The 27,249-nt window shown below is 40.8% G+C and overlaps 2 protein-coding genes across 2 annotated transcripts; both read left to right on the forward strand.

Moving 5' to 3' along the window:
- Nucleotides 1–945: 945 nt before the first annotated feature.
- Nucleotides 946–1,914, forward strand: LOC130041568 (olfactory receptor 5A1-like). The gene has a single exon (XM_056133823.1). It carries the CDS (start codon nt 946–948, stop codon nt 1,912–1,914), a length of 969 nt encoding a protein of 322 aa, XP_055989798.1.
- A 24,154-nt stretch (nt 1,915–26,068) lies between these two features.
- On the forward strand, nt 26,069–27,022 carry LOC130041573 (olfactory receptor 1440-like). The gene has a single exon (XM_056133836.1). The coding sequence runs from the start codon at nt 26,069–26,071 to the stop codon at nt 27,020–27,022; it is 954 nt and encodes a 317-aa protein (XP_055989811.1).
- Nucleotides 27,023–27,249: the final 227 nt, after the last annotated feature.

Consider the following 27,249-nt stretch of genomic DNA (forward strand, 5'->3'; position numbering starts at 1 on the left):
ACTATCTCTCTGGACCATGAGTAGATTTTTAACCTGAGAACCACAATAGACTCAAGGGTGAGTGTGAATACAACAATTCATATGTAAAGGTGTTATGCAGTTTTCTGGTTAGAGTTTACAAACGAATTTAAGAAAAATAAATAACACAGATAAATAATCACTATCCTAGGGAATTTAACTTGTGTGTCTGATTTGAAGGGAGAAAATCTAAACTTTCAAGGAAGTCAAAAAGGGTGCTTTCAATTTTTTTCTTAGTAACATATTGGAGTTTTTAAAGCTGTTATTTCTACCTTTCAAGTTCATTGATTGAGTGGTAGTTCTTTTGAAGATTCAAAAGAAAACTTATACCAGGAAGTGTAAGTACTTTCCATGAAGAGCAAGTTGACTCAGGGACTCTTCATGCATCTAATTAGTGTCACAGCAATGACCGAGTAAAACCACTGTGTTTTAATATGCTGAGATAAGACCGAACTCTCTTAATTTCATCTCTTTCCAATTTTCATGTATTTCCAAAATATGGAATGATAAAATGAGGAAAGAAGAAATTTAAGTGAATAATATACTAACAATTGCTATCCACTTTCTTTTAGTATCACAGAGTATGACAATATCCAAGAGTATATTTCAGTTAAGAATGACTGTATGTGAGGGTAGGGTAGCAGAGCGGCTAGGGCGTTCGCCTTGCACGTGGCCAACCCACTTTCAATTCCCTGTATCCCATATGATCCCCCGAGCACTTCCAGGAGTAATTTCTGAGTGCATGAGCCAGGAGTGACCCCTGTGCATTGCCGGGTGTGACCCAAAAATAATAAAAAAGTTATTATATGTGAAAGGAACAGATTAGATCTTCATTTCTAATTAAAGATTTTATAGTTAGCCCAACTTTAAAATCTAAGGAGTGTGACTTTTTGAGAATAAAAGTGTTTTCTTCTCCTTTTTCAGCAGATGGCACCAGGCACGTCTATGGGAGTGGACGGAAACCTCACCTCTGTGGTCAATTTTGTACTCCTGGGACTTACAGACAATAAAGAGCTGCAGCTTCTCCTTTTTCCAGTCTTTCTAGGGATCTACCTGGTGACCCTGATATGGAACCTGAGTCTGATCATCCTAATCAGGATGGACTCCCACCTGCACACACCCATGTACTTCTTTCTCAGTTTCCTGTCCTTCATAGACATCTGTTATTCTACTACTGTCAGCCCAAGGATGCTTTCGGATTTCTTTAAAGATCAGAAAACCATTTCCTTTGCTGCCTGTGCCACTCAGTTCTTTTTTGCATCTTGGATGGCTCTCTCTGAATGTTGCCTCTTAACGGCCATGGCTTATGACAGATATGTTGCTATTGGCAACCCTCTGCTGTATTCTGCCATTATGGTTCCAGATGTCTGTAAGAAGATGGTAACTGGGGCCTGTGGGAGTGGGTTCCTTAGTAGCTTAGTTCAAACAATTCCTTGCTTTAAACTTGATTACTGTGGGCCAAATCTCATCGAACATTTCTTCTGTGATATACCCCAAGTTTTTCCTTTGTCTTGCTCTGATACCTTCGTCATGCAAATTATTCTTTTCCTTGTAACTATGTGTGTTGGTTTTGGTTCTTTCTTTTTTATCTTACTATCCTATGGTTTCATTGCAGCTTCCATCCTGAAAATATCATCCATCACTGGTAGTCTCAAGGCCTTTAACACCTGTGCCTCCCATTTGGCAGCTGTGATACTCTACTATGGCACAGGTTTCTCTGTTTATGTGCAGCCTGCTTCTAGCCACTCCAAGAAGCAGAACAAGGTGCTATCAGTGTTTTATATCAATGTTATTCCTATGTTAAATCCTCTTATCTATAGTCTGAGGAACAAGGAGATCAAACAGGCCCTCAAGAGACTGACAAGGAGAGCAAAAAAATTGCCTCTGAGAGAATAATATTTGGCAGAGATCTTAATCCCTCTCAGGAAGGAACAATTTGAAAAATGACTTTTTGTAGGTCACAATACAATCTAGGTAAAGAGAAGTGAAAATCAGAATGTTGCCACTTTTTTTTTGGCCACCACCAATTGATATGTCTCGGCAATATTACTGACTTTACATCCAGTATGTTATCTGTTTTCACTATAAGGTTAATGTATATAATACTATATAATCTGATTATAGATATAGAAAATGTCGAGTCCCTAGTAATATATACATTTTATCTACATTTGTTAATTCACATTTTTTATTTTAAAATTTAGTTGGTTGGTTTTCTCTAACTTTTCTTTAGTAGAAATATATGTAAAATATCCTTAAATTTAAAAATGGTTTAAAAGTATTTAAGACATCGGTTTAAAGTATATATAACATATAATGCTTTAAATGTATCAATTTATAATTTTAATATATTGGTAAAGGGAGAAAGAGGGTAGAAAATAAATGGGAGAAGGGTACAAGGGAAGATAGAGAGAGGAGAGGTGATATTAGTTTAGAATTCAACAAGTTATCAGCTAAATATCAGAGAGAAAAACTTTTCGTTTCCTTTCCTTTTTTCCTTTTTTGGATGGGTGGGGGAAATTTGGGGGCCACTCTCCGTGTTGCTCAGAGCTTACTCCTGGCTCCGTACTTAGGGGTCACTCCTAGCAGATCGGGCAGACTATTTAAAGTGCCTGGGACTGTACTCGGGTCAGCCACATGCAAGGAAAGCATCCTACTCTCTGTACATCATTCTAGTCCCCCAAATTCTTTTCTGTCCTTCCTTCCTTCCTTCCTTCCTTCCTTCCTTCCTTCCTTCCTTCCTTCCTTCCTCTTTCTTCCTTTCCTTCTTTTTCTTTTTCTTTCTTGCTTGCTTTTTCTCTCCCTTCTCTGTCTCTCTCTCTCTCTGTCTGTCTCTCTTTCTTTTATTTTGTGCCTCCTACTGACATAATTTAGAGAAAGAAATAGAAAAATGAAGGGACAATTTTTCAGCTTCAGAGTCTGGAAGCCATTGAAGCTAGATATAAGTCAAAATTCATCACTTTCTAAATTAGGTGAAGTTGTAGAAAACTCCATTTTATCTTTCCAGATACTATGCAAATCAACAGAAGTGATGACTATTCATAGGTTTAGGGAATTGGAACCCATTCCCCAGAAACCATAAGATACTAGGAATTCCAGAGTTTTGTTAAACCAAATAATGGAAGAGTCACCAGACATGGAAGTGGAGAGAGAGAGAGAGAGAGAGAGAGAGAGAGAGAGAGAGAGAGAGAGAGTACAATCAAGAAAACTTACAGGAAAAATTAAACAAATAATAAATAAAAATGGGCTGGAGCGATAGCACAGCGGTAGGGTGTTCGCTAAACAAATGATTTTCAGATAGACATTTTTACTAATTTTATACATTATAATAGTTTTTATACATTATTTTCCACTTTACAGAGGTACCTTGAATATACATGATGTGATTTTTTTCTTCTATTACTGTGTGTCTGGAGCGATAGCACAGAGGGTAAGGCATTTGCCTTGCATGCAGCTGAACCGGGTTCGATTCCTTTGCCCCCTCAGAGAGCCTGGCAAGCTACTGAGAGTATCTCACCTGCACGACATAGCCTGGCAAGCTACCTGTGACGTATTCGATATATGCCAAAAACAGTAACAGCAAGTCTCACAATTTGTTGTGAGATGTTACTGATGCCTGCTCGAGCAAATCGATGAACAACGGGAGGACAGTGCTACTAAGACAGTGCTACTGTGTGTTTATCAGATGTTATTTACTTCATTATTTATTTATTATCACTGTCACTGTCACTGTCCTCCCGTTGTTCATCAATTTGCTTGTGGGGGCCCAGTAGCGTCTCCATTGTGAGACTTGTTACTGTGTTTGGCGTATGGAATACATCACAGGTAGCTTGTCAGACTTTGCCAGGTGGGTGAGATACTTTCCGTAGCTCGCTAGGCTCTCCAAGAGGGGCAGAGGAATCAAACCAGGGTTGGCCAGGTCAGCCGCATGCAAGGAAAATGCCCTACCTGCTGTGCTATTGCTCCAGCCCATGGAGTCATGTAACATTTAAAAATTTTTATTATTTTTTTATTTATTATTTATAATACTTATTTTAAATTTGGGGTCTACTCTCAGGAGTGGCCAGGGATTAGTCCTGCCTCTGTACTCAAGTATCCCTCCTGGTGATGGTTTGGGGATCATATTTAGTGCCAGGGATCAAACCAGATTTGGCTGTGTGCAAGCCTGAAAATTTTCTAATGACATGATTATTTCAGGCTGGAGCTATAGCAGAGCATGTAGGGCATTTGCTTGCAAGTGGCCGACATGTCCGACCCAAGTTTGATTCCTCCGCCCTTCTTGGAGAGCCCGGCAAGCTTCCAAGAGTATCTCGCCTGCTCGGCAAAGCCTGGCAAGCTACGCATGATGTATTCGATATGCCAAACACAATAACAATTGTCACAATGGAGACGTTACTGTGCCCGCTTGAGCAAATCAATGACAATGGGAGGACAGTGACAGTGACAGATGATTATTTCTGTAAAAAGGTATTCAATGAAGTTTCTACTCCTTTTGTTCCCCTTTTGTGTGTGATGAAACCTTAGACAATATAGCTGCTTACAGTAATGTATCAACAAGTGGAAAAGCCAAAATTGAATACACATAGCTGATGCCAACACTCATGATTTTTATCATGTTAGATATGTCTTTGTAATGAATTGTTTCATTTTATTATCTATTGCCTCAAGTTCCTTGCTTCTACATTTGAAATAATGCCATATCTGAATCCTAGGGCTGCTGTGCTGATTGATATAGAGTAGAGAATTTAGAATTAATTACATGTATGTATGTATTTACAATTAGAATGCTTTGTAAATGGGAAAATATCTACATGTTTAATAAAAAATATTTTATCAGTCTGCTGTGTCAATTTGGGGGAAATCTCTTGATTTCACTGACTTAGTCCGTCACCCAGAAATTGAGGATATTAAAGCAAAAGATACTTAAGTTCTTTCAAGTTTCCATGACTCCAAATTCATTCGAAGCAAAGCCACAATTATGAGATTATGAAAGGACGTGAGGGAAGTGGGAAATTTAATTGAATGTGATCTGTACGGTAACGAGAGACATACTATTAGTAATGTTACTACATCATGTTTCTAGATAACAAGAATCTAAAGAGGCTTATCTTTTCTCCTTCCCCCTATTCCTCACTAACATATTTTCAAGAATTTCCAAATAGTGTTTTTCTGCCTGAGACATTCTATACTCTCTCCAGCCCATTACTGAATACTTCATGAGCATTTTCAGTTTCTTTCTTTGAAGCATATTTGAAAAATTTTTATTACTATTATATTTTATAGATAGCACAGCGGTAGGGCGTTCGCCTTACAAGCGGTCAACATGGCCAACCCGAGTTCGATTCCTCCGCCCCTCTCGGAGAGCCCGGCAAGCTACCGAGAGTATTCGATATGCCAGACACAGTAACAACAAAGTCTCCAATGGAGACTGTTACTGGGCCCGCTCGAGCAAATCGACGATCAACGGGAGGGCCTTTTACTATATTTTATAGATAGGGCTGAAGCCATAACACAGTGGCTAAGGCATTTGCCTTGCATGCAGCCGACTGGGACTGCCTGAGTTTGATTCTTCCGGCTTTGATTCCTCTGCCCCTCTCAGAGACCCCAGCAAGCTACTGAGAGTATCTCGCCTCCAAGGCAAAGTCTGGCAAGCTACCCATGACGTACTTGATATTCCAAATACAGTAACAACTAGTCTCACAACGTTACTGGGCCCACTCGAGCAAATTGATGAACAAAGGGAGGATAGTGACAGTGATATATTTTATAGATAATGTGGAAGGCTAAACAGGTTATTTTGCTAAAGCTCACAAAATTAATGAATGGCAAGCAGAAATTCACTCTATACTGGCTATTTCCAATCCTCTTGGCTTACAGTGATGGCATATTGCTTAAAGATTGCATTTAGTGTATTTCTTCTTTAATTTCTTCAGTTACAAATAGGAAATAATGGCATGCTTGCCTCATAGAATTTCTCTGATGTTTATTTCTTGTCAAGAATTTTAGAAACTAATTATATATGTATATTTGTGTGTAAAGATGGTCCTTCCATTGAGAGCGAATGGGGCGTCAGGAACAAGGCTGTTTCTCATAAACATTGTCTTCGTAAGATTCAGCTGTAGTCCTACCTTTCCACACTCACGGTCAAAGTCGGCCAGCATTTGTGCCGCTTGGCTGATGTTTGGTGTTATTAAAACAATGTCATCAGCAAAGCGGAGGTGGTGTAGTTGCCGACCATCTATCTTCACTCCCATTCCTTCCCATTCCAGTCGTCGCATGATGTTCTCGAGGGTGGCACTGAAGAGTTTCAGTGAAATGGTATCACCCTGCCGCACCCCTCTCTTGACATCAACGATCACTTCTTTGTAGAATGGTGAGATCCTGGTAGTGAATCCGCAATACAGCTCATGGAGGATCCTGATGTATTGGGCTTGAATGCCCTGATTGGCTAGGGCTTCAAAGATCGCTTCCATCTCAACAGAATCAAAGGCCTTCTTTAAATCAATGAACGTTAAACAGAGCGGCATCTTGAATTCCCGAGAAACCTCAATGAGCTTGGTTATTGTGTGGATATGGTTGATGGTGCTGAATCCTTTGTGGAACCCTGCTTGCTCGCATGGTTGTCCTTCATCTAGTGTTCTGCCAATCCTATTTAGGATGACTCGAGTGAACAACTTGTAGATGACAGAAAATAGGCAGATCGGGCGATAGTTGCCAACGTCATGGATGTCTCCCTTCTTGAACAGTAGTACGGTCCTGCTGGTTTTCCACTGGGACGGAACCTTGCATTCAGACAGGTAGCGAGTGAAGAGCCGAGCCAGTGTATTGATGAGTACTGACGGCAGGTTCTTCAGGTGTTCAGGTCTGACCTTGTCTGGGCCGGGTGCTGTTTGTTTCTTTACCGATGAAATGGCGTATCGGATTTCGGAAGGGAGAACGTTGGAAACGACATATCCATCCTCTGGAATTTGGTATGTCGGCAAGTGGACATGGCTATCGAAGAGATTTGAGTAGAAGTCATGGATAATCTTCTCCATTGCCGTTCTGGAGGATGTGATGGATCCATCAGGACGTCGGAGGGCAGTCATCTTGGTCTTGTAGTTGGCGAAGGACAGGCGGGCGTTACGAATACTTTTCCCGGCTTCTGCCGCATCTACCGGTACTTCTGCTCTTCTCTCTTTGAGGTCTTCCTTGATCGCATCTCTGCACTGCTTTGCAAGCTCGGACGTTAGCTTGCGGTTGCCTGAGGCATGCGCCAAACCACGCTGGCGAATTAGCTCAAGAGTTTTCGAAGATAGGCGATTTTTTGTGGCTATCTCTCTCTTGGCGTTCCTCGCACATTCATGGAGGTGCTGAACCAGTCGATCGTATTCCTCATCAATGTTGTCAACAATAGCATCTTCCCATGTTGCCGAAATAGTACCAAAGAGTTCCCAGTTGGTGGTCATTCTGGGAGTTCTCTTTTTGAACTTTGCAGCCCTTTCTCCCCGCTCTGTGAAGTAGAATTTTGCACGAAGGAGACGGTGGTCCGATCCCGTTCGAAATTTTGGGACAACAGTGACATCAGTCAGGCAAAACCGTCGATTGAATATGATGTGGTCTATTTCGTTGTGGAATCGTCCACCGGGAGACTCCCATGTCCATCGTTTAGATTCTGCCTTCTGGAACTGTGAGTTACCATCAATGGTCTTGGTCGACATGATGAACTCAGACAGTCTCTCACCCTGTTGGTTCCATTCTAGGCCATGGGTCCCGGTGTGAAGTTCTTTAGCTGATCTTCTCGGTCCTATCTTGGCATTAAAATCACCCACAATGATCTTGTAGAAGGTGTGGTCTTCTTTATAGAACTTCTCTAGCTCCATGTAGAACTTCTCGATTTCTCTTTCATCATAATGAGATATTGGTGCATAGACAACGAAGATAGAAACAACAGCTATGTGTACCTAGGTCGAGAGGTCAACATGACAAGTGACCTGGCACCCGAGCTGCACAGGAGGAAGAGAACGGCTTGGAACACCTTCAACAACGTCGAAGAAATAGCTAAGAGGATGAAGAACCTCCGGCTCCGGGCACATCTCTTTGATTCCACTGTTCCTCCTGCATTAACATATGCCTCAGAGACCTGGGCCCTATGCAAACAAGATGAGAACACTCTACAGGTCTCCTAAAGAAGAATAGAAAGAGCTATGCTTGGAATATCACGTTTCATTCAAATGAGAGAAAGAATCCGGAGTTCTGACATCCGTCGAGGATCAAGAATCAGGGACTCTGTCTCATTTGCCAAGGTGTCGAAAATCAGATGGGCTGGTCACGTAATGAGATTTAAAGATGACCGCTGGACTAGAACTGTTACCGACTGGATTCCACGGGATGTCAAAAGACCGCGTGGCCGCCCACCTTCCAGATGGTCAGACTTCTTCGTCAAGATCATGAACGATCGGTTTGAGGCCCTTCATGTTCCCGGAGCGAACAGATGCCATTGGGCTACACTAGCACGCGACAGGGACAAATGGAGATGTTACTGGCGCCCGCTCAAGCAAATCGACGACTAACGGGAAGTTAAGTGATTAAGTGATTAAGTGTGTAAAATGTTCTTTGGTAGTAGGGAAAATGGCCATATAGTTTGTTTATTGTTATTAGCTATTTTACCTTATAATTGTGTTATCTTTCTCACCTGGCTCCATAGTCTTCACTTAAAATCTGTGGGTCATTATTGATTACTGGACTAGCCTAGTCCTAAATCCTGTAACAACTACTGCTCCAAGTTTATTAAAAGCAAAGTTTCAGTCATTAGATGATAGATAATTGAACTAAGTGGGGATAGTATCCAAAAGAGAACGTGGTAAATTGTAGCATAATAATAGCCAGGATCAAAACTTCAGGACAAGTATGTCTCAAGAGAGAAAAATGCCTTGAGACATTCCCCCTCTAATTGTCGCTTTTTTTATCTACATTCTCTGAACAAGTCAAGAGTTCTAAAGTTGTGAGTATATATTGCTATGTTTCACTTTAATATTTTACTTCTATAAAGATTTAATATTTTTGTTAGATCTTATTTATTTATTTATTTTAATTTTTATTAGTGAAACACCATGAGGTACAGTTGTAGACTTACAAATTTTTTTTGCTTGGGTTTCAGTTATACAATGATCGAACACCCATCCCTCCACTAGTGCCCATTCTCCACCACCACGGATCCCAGTATCTCTCCCAATATCCCCAACCCCACCGTCCCACCCTGCCTCTGTGACAGGACATTCCCTTTTGTTCTCTATCTCCTTTTGGGTGCTGTGGTTTGAAAAAGAGGCATTGAGTGGCTATCATGTTCGGTTTATAGTCTACTCTCAGCACGCATATCCCATCCTCCCAACATCCTTTATTTGGTGCTCCCTTCTCTATCTGAGCTGCCTTTTCTCTAGCATGTGCGGCTGCCCTCCAAGCCATGGAGTAAACCTCCTGGTACTTATCTCGACTATTCTTGGGTATTAGTCTTCTATTTTGTTACTTTATGTTCCCCAGATGAATCTAATATTTCTATGTCTGTCCCTCTCTTTTTGACTCATTTCGCTTTGCATAATACTTTCCATTTAGTACCACTTGTATGTAAATTTCATGACTTCATCTTTTCTAACAGCTACATAGTACTCCATTGTGTAGATGTACCAAAGTTTCTTCAACCAGTCTTCTGTTCTCGGGCACTCAGTTTTTTTCCAGATTCTAGCTATTCTAAACAGTGCTGCAATGAACAAACAGGTGCAGATGTCACTTTGACTATACTTTTTTGCCTCTCTGGGACATAATCCCAAGAGTGGTATTACTGGGTCAAATGGGAGCTAAATTTCTAATTTTTTGGAATTGTCCATATAGTTTTCCAAAAGGGCTAAACCAGTTGGCATTCCCACCAGCAATGAAGGAGGGTCCCTTTCTCACCACATCCATGCCAACACCATTTGCTTTTGTTCTTTTGGATGTGGGCCAGTCTCTGTGGTGTGAAATGATATCTCATTGTTGTTTTGATCTGCATCTCCCTGATGATTAATGATGCAGAGCATTTTCTCATGTGCTCTTTATGCCATTCGGATTTCTTCTTTGAGAAATTTTCTGTTCATTTCGTCGCCCCATTTTTGATGGGGTTGGATGTTTTCTTCTTGTGGAGGTCAACCAGTACTTTGTATATCCTTGATATCAACCCCTTGTTTGATGTGTATTGGGCGAATATCCTTTCCCATTCTGTAGACTGTCTTTGTATTTTGGTCACTGTTTCTTTGGAGGTGAAGAAGCTTCTTAGTTTAAGATAGTCCCATTTGTCTATCTCTGTTTTCACTTGCTGGCCAGTGGTGTGATCTCTTAGAAGATACCATTAGTTTCAATGCCATGGAGTGTTTTGCCAACTTTGTCTTCAATGTATCTTATGGATTCCAGTCTGATGTTGAGGTCTTTAATCCATTTTGATCTTACTTTTGTACATGGTATTAGGCAGAGATCTGAGCCCATTTTTTTGCATGTAGCCATCTAGTTTTGCCAGCATAATTTGTTAAAGAGGCTTTTCTTGCTCCACTTCACATTTCTTGCTCCCTTATCAAAGATTAGATGATCATATTCTGGGGGTGGTTTGTCAGTATATTCAACTCTATTCCATTGGTCTGAAGCTCTGCCTTTGTTCCATTACCATGCTGCTTTAATTAATTATTACTGCTTTGTTTGAAGTTAGGGAGGTTGATTCCTCCCATTTTCCCCCCAAGAATTGCTCTAATCGTGGGGGCATATGAATTTCAGGAGTGTTTGCTCCATTTCTTTAAAGAATGTCATGGGTATCATTATAGGGATCACATTAAATTTGTACAATGCTTTGGGAAGTATTGCCATTTTGCCAATATTAATTCTCCTGGTCCATGAGCAGGGGATATCTTTCCATTTCCCGGTGTCCTCTTTGAAGGACTTAATTTTTTTAAACAAATGATCATCTATTCGCATAAACAAAAGCAAACAGTTGATCACTTGATCACTTGACATCCTGTTACTCATTGATATGCTCAAGTGAGTGCCAGTAACGTCTCATTCATCCCTGCCATGTACTAGTGTAGCCCAATGGCCTCTGCTCGACCCAGGAACATGAAGAGCTTCAAACTGATTGTTCAGTGTCTTGATCAAGAAGTTTGACCATCTTGTATGTGGGCGGCCACGTGATCTTTTAAAGTCCTGTAGAATCCAGTCGGTAATGGCTCTAGAACAGCGGTTATCTCCAAATCGCATTACGTGTCTAGTCCATCTGATCTTCGACACCTTAGCAAATGAGACAGAGTTCTTGATTCTCGACCATCGAAGGAGGTCAGAACTCTGGATTTTTTTCTCTCATTTGAGTGAAGCATGATACTGAAGCATAGCTCTTTCGATTCCTCTTTGGGAGACCCGAATAGCGTTCTCATCCTGTTTTCGTAGGGCCCAGGTCTCTGAGGCATATGTTAATGCAGGAGAAACAGTGAAATTGAAGAGATGTGCCCAGAGCCACCGGAGGTTCTTCGTCCACTTGGCTATTTCTTCGATGCTCTTGAAGGCATTCCAAGCTGCTCTCTTCCTCCTGCACAACTCAGGTGCCAGGTCATTCGTCATGTTGACTTCTCGACTTAGGTACATGTAACTGTTGCATTCGGAGATGTTCATTCCATTGAGAGCAAATGGAATGTCAGGAATGAGAATGTTTCTCATAAACATTGTCTTCGTGAGATTCAGCTGGAGTTCGACCTTTCCACGCTCACGGTTGAAGTCAACCAGCATTTCTGTTGCTTGGCTAATCTTTGGTGTTATGAGAACACCAAAGCGAAGAACAGCGAAGTGGAGGTAGTGTAGTTGCTGACCGTCTATCTTCACTCCTATTGCTTTCCATTCCATTTGTCGCATGAAGTTCTTGAGCATGGCACTGAAAAGTTTCGGTGAAATGGTATCACCCCACCAAACTCCTCTTCCTCTTTTCACATGGATGATCATTTCTTTGTAGAATGGTGAGATCCTGGTAGTGAATCTGTAGTATAGCTCACAGAGGATCCTGATGTTGAGTTTGAATGCCCTTTTTAACTAGGGCTTTGATGTCTGCTTCCATCTCAACAGAATCAAAGGCCTTCTTTAAATCAATGAACGCTAGACAAAGTGGCATCTAGAACTCCCGAGAAACCTCTATGAGCTTGGTTATCATGTGGATATGGTCGATCATGGTGAATCCTTTTTGAAACCCAGTTTGCACGCATGGTCGTGCTTCATCTAGTGTTCTGCCAATCCTATTCAGGATGACTCGAGTGAACAGCTTGTAGATGACAGAAAACAGGCAGATAAGGCAATAGTTACCAATACCTTGGATGTATCCCTTCTTGTACACTAGTACAGTCCTGCTGGTTTTCCACTGGGATGAAACCTTGCATTCAGACAGGTAACATGTGAAGAGCCGAGCCAGTGTATTGATGAGTACTGATTGCAGGTTCTTCAGGTGTTCGGGTCTGAACTTGTCTGGGCAAGGTGCTGTTCTCTTCTTTACCAATAAAATGGCGTGTCAGTTTATGGAAGGGAGAATGTTGGGAGCAACATATCAATCCTGCGGAATTTGGTGTGTGGGCAGGTGGGCGTGACTATTGAAGAGATCCGAGTAGAAGTCATGGATAATCTTCTCCATTGCCCTTCTAAAAGATGTGGTAGATCCAAAAAGGCAATCATAAGACAATTAATACCTGATCTTCCGACACTCATGGCTGAAGTCGGGCAGCATTTGTGCTGCTTGGCTAATGTTTGGTGTTATTAGAACGATGCCCCAGAAGGGCAATCATAAGACACTTAATACCCATCTTCCAAGCTTACCACACCATATTTTATAGGGCTCAAAATATGGTTTGAACCATGGGAACACCTACAAAGACTATTAGAGGCTTCCCTAAAAGCCTCTTTCCATCTTGGAGAGCCTGACAAGCTACCAAGAATATCCTGCCTGCATGGCAGAGCATGGCAAACTATCTGTTGTGTATTCTATATGCCAAAAACAGTAAATACAATGGGTCTTATTCCCCTGACCCTGAAAGAGCCACCAATAGGCAGCGTTAAGGATGAGGAAGGAGGGGCTAATAAAAATCTCAAGGACGAACTGCTGCCATGTTGAAGAAGGACAAAAATGACTGTACTTTCAATGCATGAATGCTGGCATCAGATGCATCCATAGAAGACCTGATGGTGCAAGCACAGAAGATCAAGTATGACATCATTGGCCTGATTGAGATGAGAAGGGATCAATCCCATCACGCCGTTTTCAACACTGGAGAAGAACTGTTTCTTGAACATGTGACAAAAGAGGCGTCGGTGGTGTCGGTCAACATGAACTTGGCCATGAGCATTGATTCATTCGAATGCTTAACAACCTGAATAGGATAATTACACTTGAATAGATTTGGCTCACTGCCGGCAGTTTCTATCTTCGTTGTCTACACACCAACACCCAATTATGATGAAGGAAAAATTAAGAAGTTCTACATGGAGCTGGAGAAGTTCTATAAATAAGACCACACCTTCTACAGGATCATTGTTGGTGATTTTAATGCCTAGATAGAACCGAGAAGATCGGCCAAAGAACTCCACATTGGGACCCATGGCCTAGAATGAAACGAACAGGGTGAGAGACTGTCTGAGTTCATCATGTTGACCAAGACCATCCATGGTAACTCACAGTTCCAGAATGCTGAATCTAAACTTTGGACTTGGGAGTCTCCTGGGGGATGGTACCTCAATGAAATTGACCACATCATATTCAATCGATGGTTTTGTATGACCAATGTCATTGTTGTCCCAAAATTCCAAACGGGATCGGACCACCGTCTCCTTTGTGCAAAATTCTACTTCATGGAGCAGGGAGAAAAGGCTGCAAAGTTTAAGAAGAGAACTCCCAGAATGACCACCACCAACTAGGAGCTCTTTGGCACTATTGCGGCAACATGGGAAGATGCCGTCGTTGACAACATTGACGAAGAATACCATCAACTGGTTCAGCATCTTCATGCTTGTGCGAAGAACACCGAGAGAGACACAAAAAGTCTCCTTTCTTTGAAAACTCTTGAGCTCATTCACCAATGTGGCTTGGCACAAGCCTCAAGCAACCACAATGAACATCCAAGCTCGCAAAGCAGTGCAGAGAAGCTATAAAGCAATACCTCAAAGAGAGAAGAGCAGCAGTGCTGGCAGATGTGGCAGAATCTGGGAAAAGCATTCGCAATGCCCGCCTGTCCTTCGTCAACTACAAGACCAAGATGACTGCCCTTCGAGGAAATATATAAACCCCCCAAATCTTGAAATTTGAAATTGGTGGAGGTAAAAGAGGGGGTGTTGTCACGCCAATGTGTTAGTATCTATGCAGTTTTGCATTTGAGGGGATTTAGGAGAAACTTCCTAGGTCTGAGGAGGAACTTCCTAGGTCTGGGGAATTTTTTTTTACTTTGAAAACTATTTTTGGGCAAGTACTGAGTGTTGAGAGAAGGTAAATAGATAAACATAATAAACTTTCAGTATCTGTATTGCAAACCATAATGTGCAAAAGTGGAGAGAGAAAGAGAGAGAGGGAAAGAGAGAGGGAGAGAGAGAGGGAGAGAGAGAAAAAAGAAAGAGAAAAGAAAAGTGTCTATCATGAAGGCAGGAGGAAACTGGGGACATTGGTGGTGGGAAATGTACACTGGTGAAAGGATGGGTGTTGGAACATTATATGACTGAAACCCAATTATGAACAACCTTGTAACTGTGTATCTCATTATGATTCAATATAATTTTTTTAAAAAAATTTTATTAAAAATGATCAACCTATCACTTTATGTTAATCACTTATATGAATATTACTATATTACATATATGGAAGTGACATGTCTCTTAAAATTGATTTAAAAAATTTTTAGATAGTTAAAAAGTGCTAAACTTTATGATATCACCTGTCATCCCATTGATCTTCGATTTGCTCAAGCGGGTGCCAGTAACATCTCCATCCGTCCCTGTCATGTGCCAGTGTAGTCCAACGGCTTTCGCTTGCTCCAGGAACATGAAGAGACTCAAAACATTTGTTCAGGGTATTGACAAAGAAGTCTAACCATCTGGTAGGTGGACGGCCACGATTTCTTTTGACATCCCAATGGAATCCAGTCGGTAACAGCTCTAGTCCAGAGGTTGTCTCTGAATCGTATTACATGTCTGGCCCATCTGATTTTCAACGCCTTGGCAGATGAGACAGTGTCCCTGATTCTTGATCGTCGACAGAGGTCAGAACTCCGGATTCCTTCTTGAGTTCACTTGATCACTTGACTTCCCGTTAATCGTCGATTTACTCGAGCGGGCACCAGTAATGTCTCCATTTGTCCCTGTCGCGTGCTAGTGTAGCCCAATGGCATCTGTTTGCTCTAGCAACACGAAGAGCCTCAAACCGATCATTCATGATCTTGATGAAGGCTGACCATCTGGTAGGTGGGTGGCCATGTGGTCTTTTGACATCCCGTGGAATCCAGTCGGTAACAGCTCTAGTCCAGCGGTTGTCTTTAAATCTCATTACGTGACCAGCCCATTTGATTTTTGACGCCTTGGCAAATGAGACAGCGTTCCTGATTCTTGATCGTCGACAGAGGTCGGAACTCCAGATTCTTTCTCTCCTTTGAGTGAAACGTGATACTCCAAGCATAGCTCTTTCAATTCCTCTTTGGGAAACCCAAATAGCTTTCTCATCCTGTTTGCATAGGGCCCAGGTCTCTGAGGCATATGTTAATGCAGGAAGAACAGTGGAATCAAAGAGATGTGCCCAGAGCCAGAGGTTCTTTGTCCTCTTAGCTATTTCTTCAACTCTCTTGAAGGCGTTCCAAGCTGCTCTCTTCTTCCTGCGCAGCTCGGGTGCCAGGTCATTTGTCATGTTGACTTCTCGACCTAAGTACACATAGCTGTTGCATTTGGAGATGGTCGTTCCATTGAGAGCAAATGGGGCGCCAGGAACGAAGCTGTTTCTCATAAACATTGTCTTCATAAGATTCAGCTGTAGTCCGACCTTTCCACACTCATGGTCGAAGTCGGCAGCATTTGTGCCACTTGGCTAATGTTTGGTGTTATTAAAACAATGTCATCAGCAAAGTGGAGGTGGTGTAGTTGCCGACCATCTATCTTCACTCCCATTCCTTCCCATTCCAGTCATCGCATGATGTTCTCGAGGGTGAAACTGAAGAGTTTCGGTGAAATGGTATCACCCTGCCGAACCCCTCTCTTGACATAAATTATTACTTCTTTGTAGAATGGTGAGATCCTGGTAAAAGTAAAAAGTAAAGGCCCTCCCGTTGTTCATCGATTTGCTCGAGTGGGCCCAGTAATGTCTCCATTGGAGATTTTGTTGTTACTGTGTTTGGCATATCGAATACATCACGGGTGGCTTGCCAGGTTCTGCCGTGTGGGCGAGAAACTCTCGGTAGCTTGCCGGGCTCTCCAAGAGGGGTGAAGGAATCGAACTCGAGTCGGCCATGTTGGCTGCGTACAAGGCAAATGCCCTACCGCTGTGCTATCGCTCATAGAGGATCTTGATGTATTGAGCTTGAATGCTCTGATTGGCTAGGGCTTCAATGACCGCTTTTGTTTCAACAGAATCAAAGGCCTTCTTTAAATCAATGAACGTTAGACAGAGTTAAATGTGATATTCCAAGCATAGCTCCTTTGAGTCCTCTTTGGGATACCTGAATAGCATTCTCATTCTGTTTTCATAGGACCCATGTCTCTGAGGCATATGTTACTGCAAGAAGAACAGTGGAATCAAAGAAATGTGTCCAGACCCGGAGGTTCTTCGTCCTCTTTGCTGTTTCTTTGATGTTCTTGAAGACATTCCAAGTCTTTCTCTTCCTCCTGTGCAATTCAAGTGCCAGGTGATTTTTCATGTTGAGTTCTTCACCTAGGTACCCATAGCTGCTGCTTTAGAAGATGTTCATTCCATTGAGGGCAAATGGAACGTCAGGAACAAGTTCGTTTCTCATGAACATTGTCTTAATGAGACTCAGCTGCAGTCTGACCTCTTCACAAACACTGTAGAAGTCAGAGAGAATTATGCTGCTTCGCTGATATTTGGTGTTATTAGATCAATGTCATCAGCGAAGCTGAAGTGGTGTATTTGCTGACCATCTATCTTCACTTCCATTCCTTTCCATTCCAGTGTTTTTTTAATCACATTATGGGGTGGCAATGAAGAGTTTCGGTGAAATGGTATTGCCCTTCTCAACCCCTTTCTTTACACTAATGAATACTTCCTTGTAGAATGGTGAGATCCTGGTGGTGAATCCGTAATACAGCTCACAGAGGATCCTGATATACTGTGTTTGAACGCCCTGTTCAGCTAGGGCTTTGATGACCACTTCAGTCTCAACAGAATTAAAGGTCTTTTTTGATTCAATGAACATAAGACAGAGAGGCATCTTGAACTCTCTCGACATCTCAGTGAACTTGGTCACCATATGGATATAGTTGATTGTGATGAATCCTTTTTGGAACCAGGCTTGTTCACATGGCTGTCCTTCATATAGTGTTCTGCCAATCCTATTTAGGATGACTCGAGTGAATAAGTTATAGATGGTGGAAAACAGGCTGATCAGGCACTAGTTGCTAATGTCATGGATATCTCCCTTCTTATACAACAGGACAGTCCTGCTTGTTTTCCAATGGGACAGAACCTTGCATTCAGACAGATAGTGTGTGAAGAGCCGAGCCAGTGTATTGATGAGTACTGGTGGCAGATTCTTCAGTTGTTCGGGTATGAACTTGTCGGGACTGGGTGTTCTATGCTTCTTTACTGATGAAATGGCAAGTCAGGCGTCGAAAGAGAGAATGCTGGGAATGACATATCCATTCTGGAAAATGTGGTATGTGGGAAGGTGGACATGGCTATCAAAGAGATCTGAGTAGAAGTCATGGATAACCTTTTTCATTGCCCTTCTGGAAGATGTGATAGATCCATCAAGACGTCGGACGGCAGTCATCTTGGTCTTATTGTTGGCGAAGGACAGGCGGGCATTGTGAATACTTTTCCTGGCTTCTGCCGCATCAGCTGACACTGCTGCTCTTCTCTGTTTGAGATATTCCTTTATCACTTCTCTGCACAGCTTTGCGAGCTCAAACGCTAGTTTGTGATTGCGTGAGTCTTGCGCCAAACCACATTGGTGAATGAGCTCAAGTGTTTCTGAAGACAGACAGGCATCTTTTTGTGTCTTTCTCTGTCTCAGCATTCCTCACACAATCATGGAGGTGATGAACCAGTCAATTGTATTCTTTGTCTGTGTTGTCAACACCAGCATCTTCCCATATTGCTGCAATAGTGCCAAAGAGCTCCCAGTTGGTGGTCATACTGAGAGTTCTCTTCTTAAACTTTGCAGCCCTTTCTCCCTGCCCTGTGAAGTAGAATTTCATATGAAGGAGACAGTGGTCTGATCCCATTTGGAATTTTGGGACAACAGTGATATCAGTCAGGCTATACCATCAATTGAATATGGTGTGCTCAGTTTCATTGTATAACTGTACACTGGAAGACTCCCAGCCTTCTGGAACTGCGAGTTACCATGAATGGTCTTGGTCAACATAATGAACTCAGATAGTCTCTCAACCTGTTCTATTCTAGGCTGTGGGTCCCAATGTGGAATTCTTTGGGCAAACTTCTAGGTCTTATCTTGGCATTAAAATCACCAAAAATGGCTTGTAGAAGGTGTGGTCTTCTTTATAGAACTTCTCCAGCTCCATATAAAACTTCTCAATTTCTTTTTCAGCGGTTGGATGTTGGTGCATAGACAACAAAGATAGAAACTGCCGGCAATGAGCCACATCTATTCAAATGTAATCATCCAATTCAGGTTGTTAGGCATTCCAATGAATCAATGCTCATGGCCAAGTTCGTGTTGATGAGGACACGGACACCACCAATGCCTCTACTGTCACATGTTCTGAGGAACAGTTCTTCTCCAGTGTCGAAAACAGCATGATGTGATTGATGCTGTCTTGTTTTTGTCAATCCAATTATGTTGTACTTGGTCTTCTGCGCTTGCACCATCAGGTCCTCTTGTATGCTTCCGATGCCAGTGTATATGCTTTAAAAGTGCAGGTAGTCATTTTAGTTCTTAATTTTGGCAGCCTAGTTCAGCCCTGAGAGTTTAGCATTCTCTTTGTTCATCTTTCTCAACTCTGCCATATTGGTGGATGTTCCAGGGTCAGGGGAATGAGGCCCATTTTTTTAAACCATTTTTGGCATAACGAATAAAGCACAGGCAGTTTGCCAGGCTCTGCCATGTGGGCGCATGTTGTAATGATCGGTGTTAGTTCGCGTTCGCCAGTTGGTACTGTTGCAGCCCTCTTTCCACAATGAGGTGGTGAACCATCAATGTTGGTGGAATGGTTCCTCACTTATCTACAGTAGCTGGACCCTTCCCTACTCCTCCCTTGTCTACAAAAATTTATAAACAGGGAAATATCTGTATATCTTGTAAATCGTCCTTACCAACTTACTGTTTTAATTTGGGAAAATCTCTTGATATTGTTAACCACAGATCTTCACCTGGGAGTTAACATATTGAAGTCTAAGATAGTTGGACTTGAGTGGTTCCAGGTTTATTCAAAACAAAGCCATAAAGGTGGCATCATAATGGGACAACAGGTAAGCGAAAATTCGCAAAATGTAATATGTATAGCAAAAGGGACATGAAATTATCAGGAATAGAAACTGCACAACAACCATGTCTTCAGAGAGCAAGAACCTATTGTACTTTCTTTGTATCTTTTCTCCTTTTACCTATGCTTCATTAAAGTTTTTGTGAAAGGGTTGGGGTGAGCAAAGGTACAATGGATAATGCTGCACATGGGCAACTTGGCTGCAATCCCTGGCACCCCATGTGGTCCCCTGAGCACACCAGGAATAATCCTCGAGCAAAGAGCCAGGAGTAAGCCCTAAGCGTGATGAGGTGTGGCCCCTTCAAAAAACTTTTTGAAATATATTGGGGACACATAAAACATTTTGGGTCCAACTCCTTGAATCATCTTTGAAGCCCTACTACACTAACACGTTTAAGTAAAATTAGTAAAATGAGCATAAAAGGTAAAAGGTAAAGGCCCTCCCGTTGATCGTCGATTTGCTCGAGCGGGCCCAGTAACGTCTCCATTGGAGACTTTGTTGTTACTGTGTCTGGCATACCGAATACTCTTGGTAGCTTGCCGGGCTCTCCGAGAGGGGCGGAGGAATTGAACGCGGGTCGGCCATGTTGGCCGCTTGTAAGGCGAACGCCCTACCTGCTGTGCTATCGCTCCAGCAAGGTAATGAATTAAAGAACTGTGAAGATTTGTGAAGACTTCGAATTGTGAAGATCAAAATAAAAAAATTACTAAAACTATTAGCATTCATAATTTGATATATTATAATAAAGATTATTATCTTCAAAGATAGAACTATATTTTAAGGTGGTTCATAATTAAAGATTTATGGTTATGCACTTAGGTATTGAATTACTACATGGTGATTCAGGTTGTATGTCAGCTTCATGTCTAAAAACAATTATTTTTGTTTGATATTACATTTATTTTATTACCTCTAAAACTATCTAAACAATGCTCATTTATATAATAAACTCATTTTAATTCTTGATAGAATAATTATATATACATACATTTAATTCTATTAAGTAAAAAATTAACTGTTTACTCACATCAATTCTTCCGAGAAAGAATACTGGTAGATGTGTAAATAAAAAATGGAACCTTGCCTAAAACTAATAGAATTCTTATTCATGATGAGAATAAGTAAGCTTGTTTTGCCCCACATAAAATTTTAGACAATGATTTAAAATGTATTTTAATACAAATTTAATAATATAATTAGATATAGGAAAATTTTGTATGAGACTATAAATTAAACCTCCTGTTAGAAGACAGATATGTATGATATATTTAATAACTACTTCATAAATCTTAGAAAATTTTATTCTCTCTCCAGCACTTGTTTCTCTGAAGCAACACTACTACCTCTCACAACACCCACAATTAACTAATGATAGTTTTAACCTGAATTTGCTTATCTGCACTTTAAAAGGAGAATAGTTTGTGCTTGTCAGAAAAATCATCAAATGAAGAAATCAGATTTCATCCAAGACTGGGAGAGTCTAATGTCACTGATGGTCAGTCACTGAGATAGTTGTCTACTTGCCTCAAATATGTTTTATTGCATTTATTCCTTCATGGATGTTCACACTGATGAATAAGAAATAATGCCAAAACCATCTCACAGAGCTTTTATTTGTGATGATTGATTCAGGCCAAGAAGCTGAGGTTATGTCTGTCTGAATGTAAAATGAAAGAACCTAAACTAAAAGTAAAGAAAGCAGTGTCCATCCTCCTCACTATTTTGTCATTAAACTGTATACCAGGTGAATGTTTGATGTGGTTTGACAAACCACTCACAGTATCCTCTGTGTGTTTCTCACTAGGACGATAAGTGTAATGACAGGACTTTCTCCTAGTCCATTCCACCTCTATTGAGTTCAAGTTTGTTAAAGAAAATTTTTAACAATGGTGTAATGATTGGCCTATGGGGATATGAAGAATGGATCCAGAGGGGACAAGGAAAAATTACAGGTTTGTGATAAAACCTCCATAGCAACCATCACTCCAGAGAACGAATACCTGGAGAGTTTCCTCGATTTAATTGTCTTTTCTTTGCCCAACTCTGCGCTGTTATTAACACCATTTAGAGGTACCCTGATTGCAGACACCTCTCTTGTTGAGAGTGGCGAGTTTGTTTCATGGCTAACAGCTTTCATTTGAGAGTTAATCAGATCCAATCTGGAAATATTGGGGGGTATGATATAGACAATTTCAACCTTTGGCAAGAATTCTTTCTTCCTGGGGCATCGTGGTCAAGGTGAGAGTTCAAGATATAGAGAAAATAGTGATCTTATGGTTTCCTCATTAGACCTATATGGAAAAAGGTTTATGGTCCTCAAATACATTCTTTACTACTTATCACTTATTCCTTCAATATCTACTTGTTCTCTTTCTATCTAATCTTTTTTTAAGTTCTCTGACCATCAGGAAATAGCACTTCTGTAATCTAAACTGACAGATATAACTCTGGGGTGTGGGCTGGATATTGATTCAGTCCAGCAATTTCTTGAGACTATGATTCTTGAACTGTGGTACTTGGTGGTATTTAATGTATGATAATTATATGATCGACTAAAGTTAACAAGGTAATGCTTATAAACTATAACATATCCCAGCCAATCAAGTAATCAGTGAAAAACATTTATTTACTGACTTTCAGAACTTCCTAAGATCAACTATGGTTATCCCAGGTTATCAATAACTAGGAAGTTTTTCTTTTTTTCCCCTTGAGGATTCTGCTTAAAAATAAAAATGTCAATTTTATGATATTTATGATATAATTTCTGTATAGAAAGAGCATAGACAACTCGAAATACATAAAATATATCTGCAGTGTCATCTTTGGAGATTTTGAAGGCTCAAGATATTAAATTAGGTAGCACAGAATAATAGAGAGCGTCCCCTCAGCAGCAGACAGTGTTGATCTCCTGTCTTATTGGCTTTTCTAAATGATAACACTCTTCTTCATTCAACAGTATCCTGGATTTATAAAACTAATTTTGTACCCTGAAGAAGCCTAAAACAATTATGTCCTAAGTATATCAGAATTGGAAAGGGTTTTAATTCACACAGTGAAATATCCAATGAATATTTACATTGGCCACCTTCCCTTCTCCAAAATTTCTTGGAAAGGATACATATATGCAAAAAATAAAGAAAAAGTGAATATCTTGAAAAAAATTTCTTTTCCTCAAGTTCTGTCTCTGAACCCAAAAATAATCCATTTTAGGTAATATTTGAAAATCGTTGATCATAAACTATGATACATACTGTATTTGTCTTTCTGAGTCTGAGTTGATTAGTATAATGATCTCAAAATTGTTAATGTTGTCAAAAAGGCAGAATGTAGTTTTAAGTAATACTCAGTTGAATATAGATGCTATAGATGTGTATATTCAACCTTTTAATTAGTGTTGTATCCTAATAATACAGAGAATTGATCTCCCGGATTCATGGTCTTCTGAATGAATTTACCCCCAAGACTCACTAAGAATACTTCTCATGACAACAAACTTCCTTACCTTCTCTCTTTAAAAGTTACATTTATATTTTCTTAATTACTCTTCTATCAGTGATCTTAATTTCTAAATTTCTTCTCCAAATTCAGACTATTCCTGTACTGACCAAAAGTACTACTACTTAAAGCTCTTCATAGAAAAGGTATTTCTGTTACTTTGTCTATTTTTACATTCAGATTGTGCTGCTAGCCTCATATCCACTGCATACATAAACACCTTTTCAATAAACACTGCTCCTAAACAAAAACTTTTCCTAAATAGAAAACCAATATCTCAAAATTTCAGACTTCAAAAGCCTGAAGTGACTTTGAAGAGTGAGTTCTTGACTTGGGCTTATGTGATGAGGAAGGACTTCCACTCATTGTGCATATCACCTTAACTCCTTTAAGCACCCAGCTCATGAGCAGAGTGATCATTTCTTAATATCATTCTACTTGAGTCAAAATAAGGCTGGAGCGATAGCACAGCGGGTAGGGCGTTTGCCTTGCACGCAGCCAACATGGCCGACCTGAGTTTGATTCCTCCGCCCCTCTCGGAGAGCCCGGCAAGCTACCGAAAGTATTCGATATGCCAGACACAGTAACAACAAAGTCTCCAATGGAGACGTTACTGGGCCCGCTCAAGCAAATCGATGATCAACGGGAGGGCCTTTACTTTACTTTACTCCATCACTCTAGAGACAGAGTCAAAGACAATGTTATTGAATTGGAGGTGTTTTTCTTCATATGAGAAAGTACTCGCCTCCTTGCTCTCATCTCATTTTTTTATAGACCCACTTGAAGTAGATATCACTATTATATAAAATTTAGAGGTGAGCAAGTTGGCATTCAGAAATGTTTAATCTTTGGACATGGATAAAATGGCAGAGTTGGGACTCTTTTCTGACGAGAATATGTATTTTTAAATTCTATTTTAGCTTAAGGATTTTTTTATTTTGCTTCTTGGGTCACACCTGGAAATGCACAGGGGTTACTCCTGGCTCTGCACTCAGGAATTACCCCTGGCAGTGCTCAGGGGACCATATGGAATGCTGGGAATCAAACCCGAGTTGGCCGTGTGCAAGGCAAATGCCCTACCCGCTGTGCTATTTTTCCAGCCCACTTAAGGCTATTTGTGTAAGAATTATTTCTACATTGTCTCTTAAATTGGAAGTTACTCAACCTAGATTTTTCGGAGTTTAAGTTTACTGAGTAAAGGTGTGTTTGCGCTGATACAGAGGGCCTGAGGACCATCTGAAAAAGAACAACTTCTTTTATCTAAAGAGGTTTGTAAAAACTTCTTTGTGTTATTTACCGTTTAATTTAAAGATTTAGTGCCTACCTTCCCTGGACTGAGCTCACTGGAAAAAGACAGAGAATTTCAGATCTGCTTTGGTTTTCAAATTCCCTTGTGTATTGCCTCATGACATGAGATAAGTCATGGATTTCTGCAGGAGACTCTTTACCCCTGGAATCATGAATAGTCTCCAGGATAATTAAACATACCATAAACTGTATGCAAAGGTGGTGAGTGGTTGCAATTGTTTCTTAACAGTCCTGGAGTTTACCAAAATATGAGTGAAATAAACTAAGCCAAGTAAACTCAAGAATCACATTTCAGATCATTTGAGTGGAAAGTCTTTTGTTGAAGGGGAAGTTTGGGGGTTTTGGAGGGGGTCCACACCCGAAAGTGCTCAGGGATTACACTTGGCTCTGAACTAGAGGGTGGATCCCAAGCTGACCACAGGCTAGACAGGTACATTAGCCACTATCTCTCGAGTCCCAATAACTCTTTTAGGTTTGAGGTAGAAAAATATATGCCTGCCAGGAAAGTACGATAAGTCTCTCTCAACTGTGTCTTCTGTCAAAGAAGGGATTTTCCTAGAGTCAATGAACAGATCAGGTTACTTCCATTTCCATCCTTTCTATTTGGGTGTGACTTATCACACCTTCTCTTTACTGTCACTGTCACTGTCACTGTCCTCCCGTTGTTCATCGATTTGCTCGAGCGGGCCCAGTAACGTCTTCATCGGGAGACTTTGTTGTTACTGTGTTTGGCATATCGAATACACCACGGGTAGCTTGCCAGGATCTGTCGTGCGGGCGAGATACTCTCGGTAGCTTGCCAGGCTCTCCGAAAGGGGTGGAGGAATCAAACTCTGGTCGGCCATGTTGGCTTCGTGCAAGGCGAAAGCCCTACCCGCTGTGCTATTGCTCCAGCCCAGTGTTCCCATATCTCTCTAGGCCTGATTAACACAGAAAAGTAGATTTACCTTTTTTCACACTGTGAGTATAAATTAAATATTAGTTTTCAAGATAACTCCTGCAGAGAATTTTCCAAAAACTGAGTCATTGTCAGGCAATGAGTGATCAAAACCTTTAGTTTTCATTGTAGAGGTACATAACAATTTTATCTCAATTTGGTGTATTTCCAAATCTTATTTATTTGTAATTTTGAAAAGAAAAATAGGAAACTAACACATTTTTATGCTGGCATATAATTACCTGGCAGAGGAGATAAAATGGCAAAGTAGGTGTTAGGTGTTTTCCCCAGGGTGAGGCTTATCCATCATTGCACTCCGGATGTGCTGAATCCTCGATTGCCCCAGGTGTGGGACACTGCATATCTTTTGGTAAGTGGGGAATTTCGTTCATACTCTCCCCTGGTTGTTGTATAAAAAATTATGGAATAATGTTTTGATGAGAATGAACTACTGATTTTCTACCCCTCCAGCACAGAATGAATGTATTTATGCAAAATGTTTGCCAGTAATATGATATTTCTAGAAAAGAGTAGATATTTATTCAGTTGTCTGACTAAAAAAATAAAGAATACTTCTGTATGTGTCTCCTTTAAGAACAAAACCATTTCCTCTCTTATCTTTTTCTCAGGAGATGGTGTCAAGTGTGCCCTTGGAAGGCCAGGGCAATCACACTTCCGATTTCGTGTTTGTTCTCCTGGGACTCTCAGATGAAAGAAACCTGCAGCTTATTCTGTTTCCAGTCTTCTTAGGGACCTATCTTGTGACCCTCATTTCAAACTTGACTCTTATTACCCTAATCAGGATGGACTCCCACTTGCATACACCTATGTATTTTTTTCTTAGTTTCCTTTCATTTATAGATGTTTGTTACTCTACTTCAATCAATCCAAGGATGCTTTCAGATTTCTTCAGAGATCAAAAAATAATATCCCCTATTGCCTGTGCTACCCAGCATTTTGTGGCTGCTTGGATGGGTCAGGGTGAGGGTTGTCTCCTGGCTGCCATGGCCTATGACAGATACGTGGCCATTGGTAACCCTCTGCAGTACACAACCATCATGGCACCTGAGCTCTGTCAGATGATGGTGGCTGGGGCTCTTGGAACTGGTTTACTCTGTGGCTTAGTTGAAACAATTCCTGCCTTTAATCTGCACTACTGTGGGCCCAACTTAATTCAACATTTCTTTTGTAATGTTCCTGAGATTATTGTTTTAGCTTGCTCCAGTCCCTTCATCAGCCAAATGGTTCTTTTTCTTGTAGCGACTTCTGTTGGGTTTGGTTCTTTGTTAATTATCTTGCTATCCTATGGGTACATTGCAGCTTCCATTCTGAAAATATCCTCAGGCAAAGGCAGTCTCAAGGCCTTCAATACCTGTGCCTCCCACCTGGCCGTTGTGACCCTCTTCTATGGTACAGCCCTGGCTGTGTATGGAAATCCTAGTTCTGGCCACCCTGATAAGCAGAACAAGATGCTGTCAGTGTTCTACGTTATTATTATCCCTATGTTGAACCCTCTAATCTATAGTTTAAGGAACAAGGAAATCAAGGCAGCATTAAGGAGGGGGATAAAAAGGTCAAGGCAGTAATCTCAGAAAGAATAATTCGCAATGTTTTATTTATATGTATTATTTATAACATGAAAAATTATTTGCCTTAACAGGCTAGAACCTAAAAGAAAGAACAACATAGGATGTTTTTGTGTGTATTGTTTCTTTTTATGAAGATACAGTTATAAAAAAATGTTTATCATTGGAATCATGGAATGGAGAAAAGTAAAAATATGGTTTCTGGGTACTACTATCACTGGAGAGAT

Source organism: Sorex fumeus, unplaced genomic scaffold (assembly GCF_029834395.1).
Source record: "Sorex fumeus unplaced genomic scaffold, SorFum_2.1 ptg000007l, whole genome shotgun sequence".
Lineage (NCBI taxonomy): Eukaryota > Metazoa > Chordata > Mammalia > Eulipotyphla > Soricidae > Sorex > Sorex fumeus.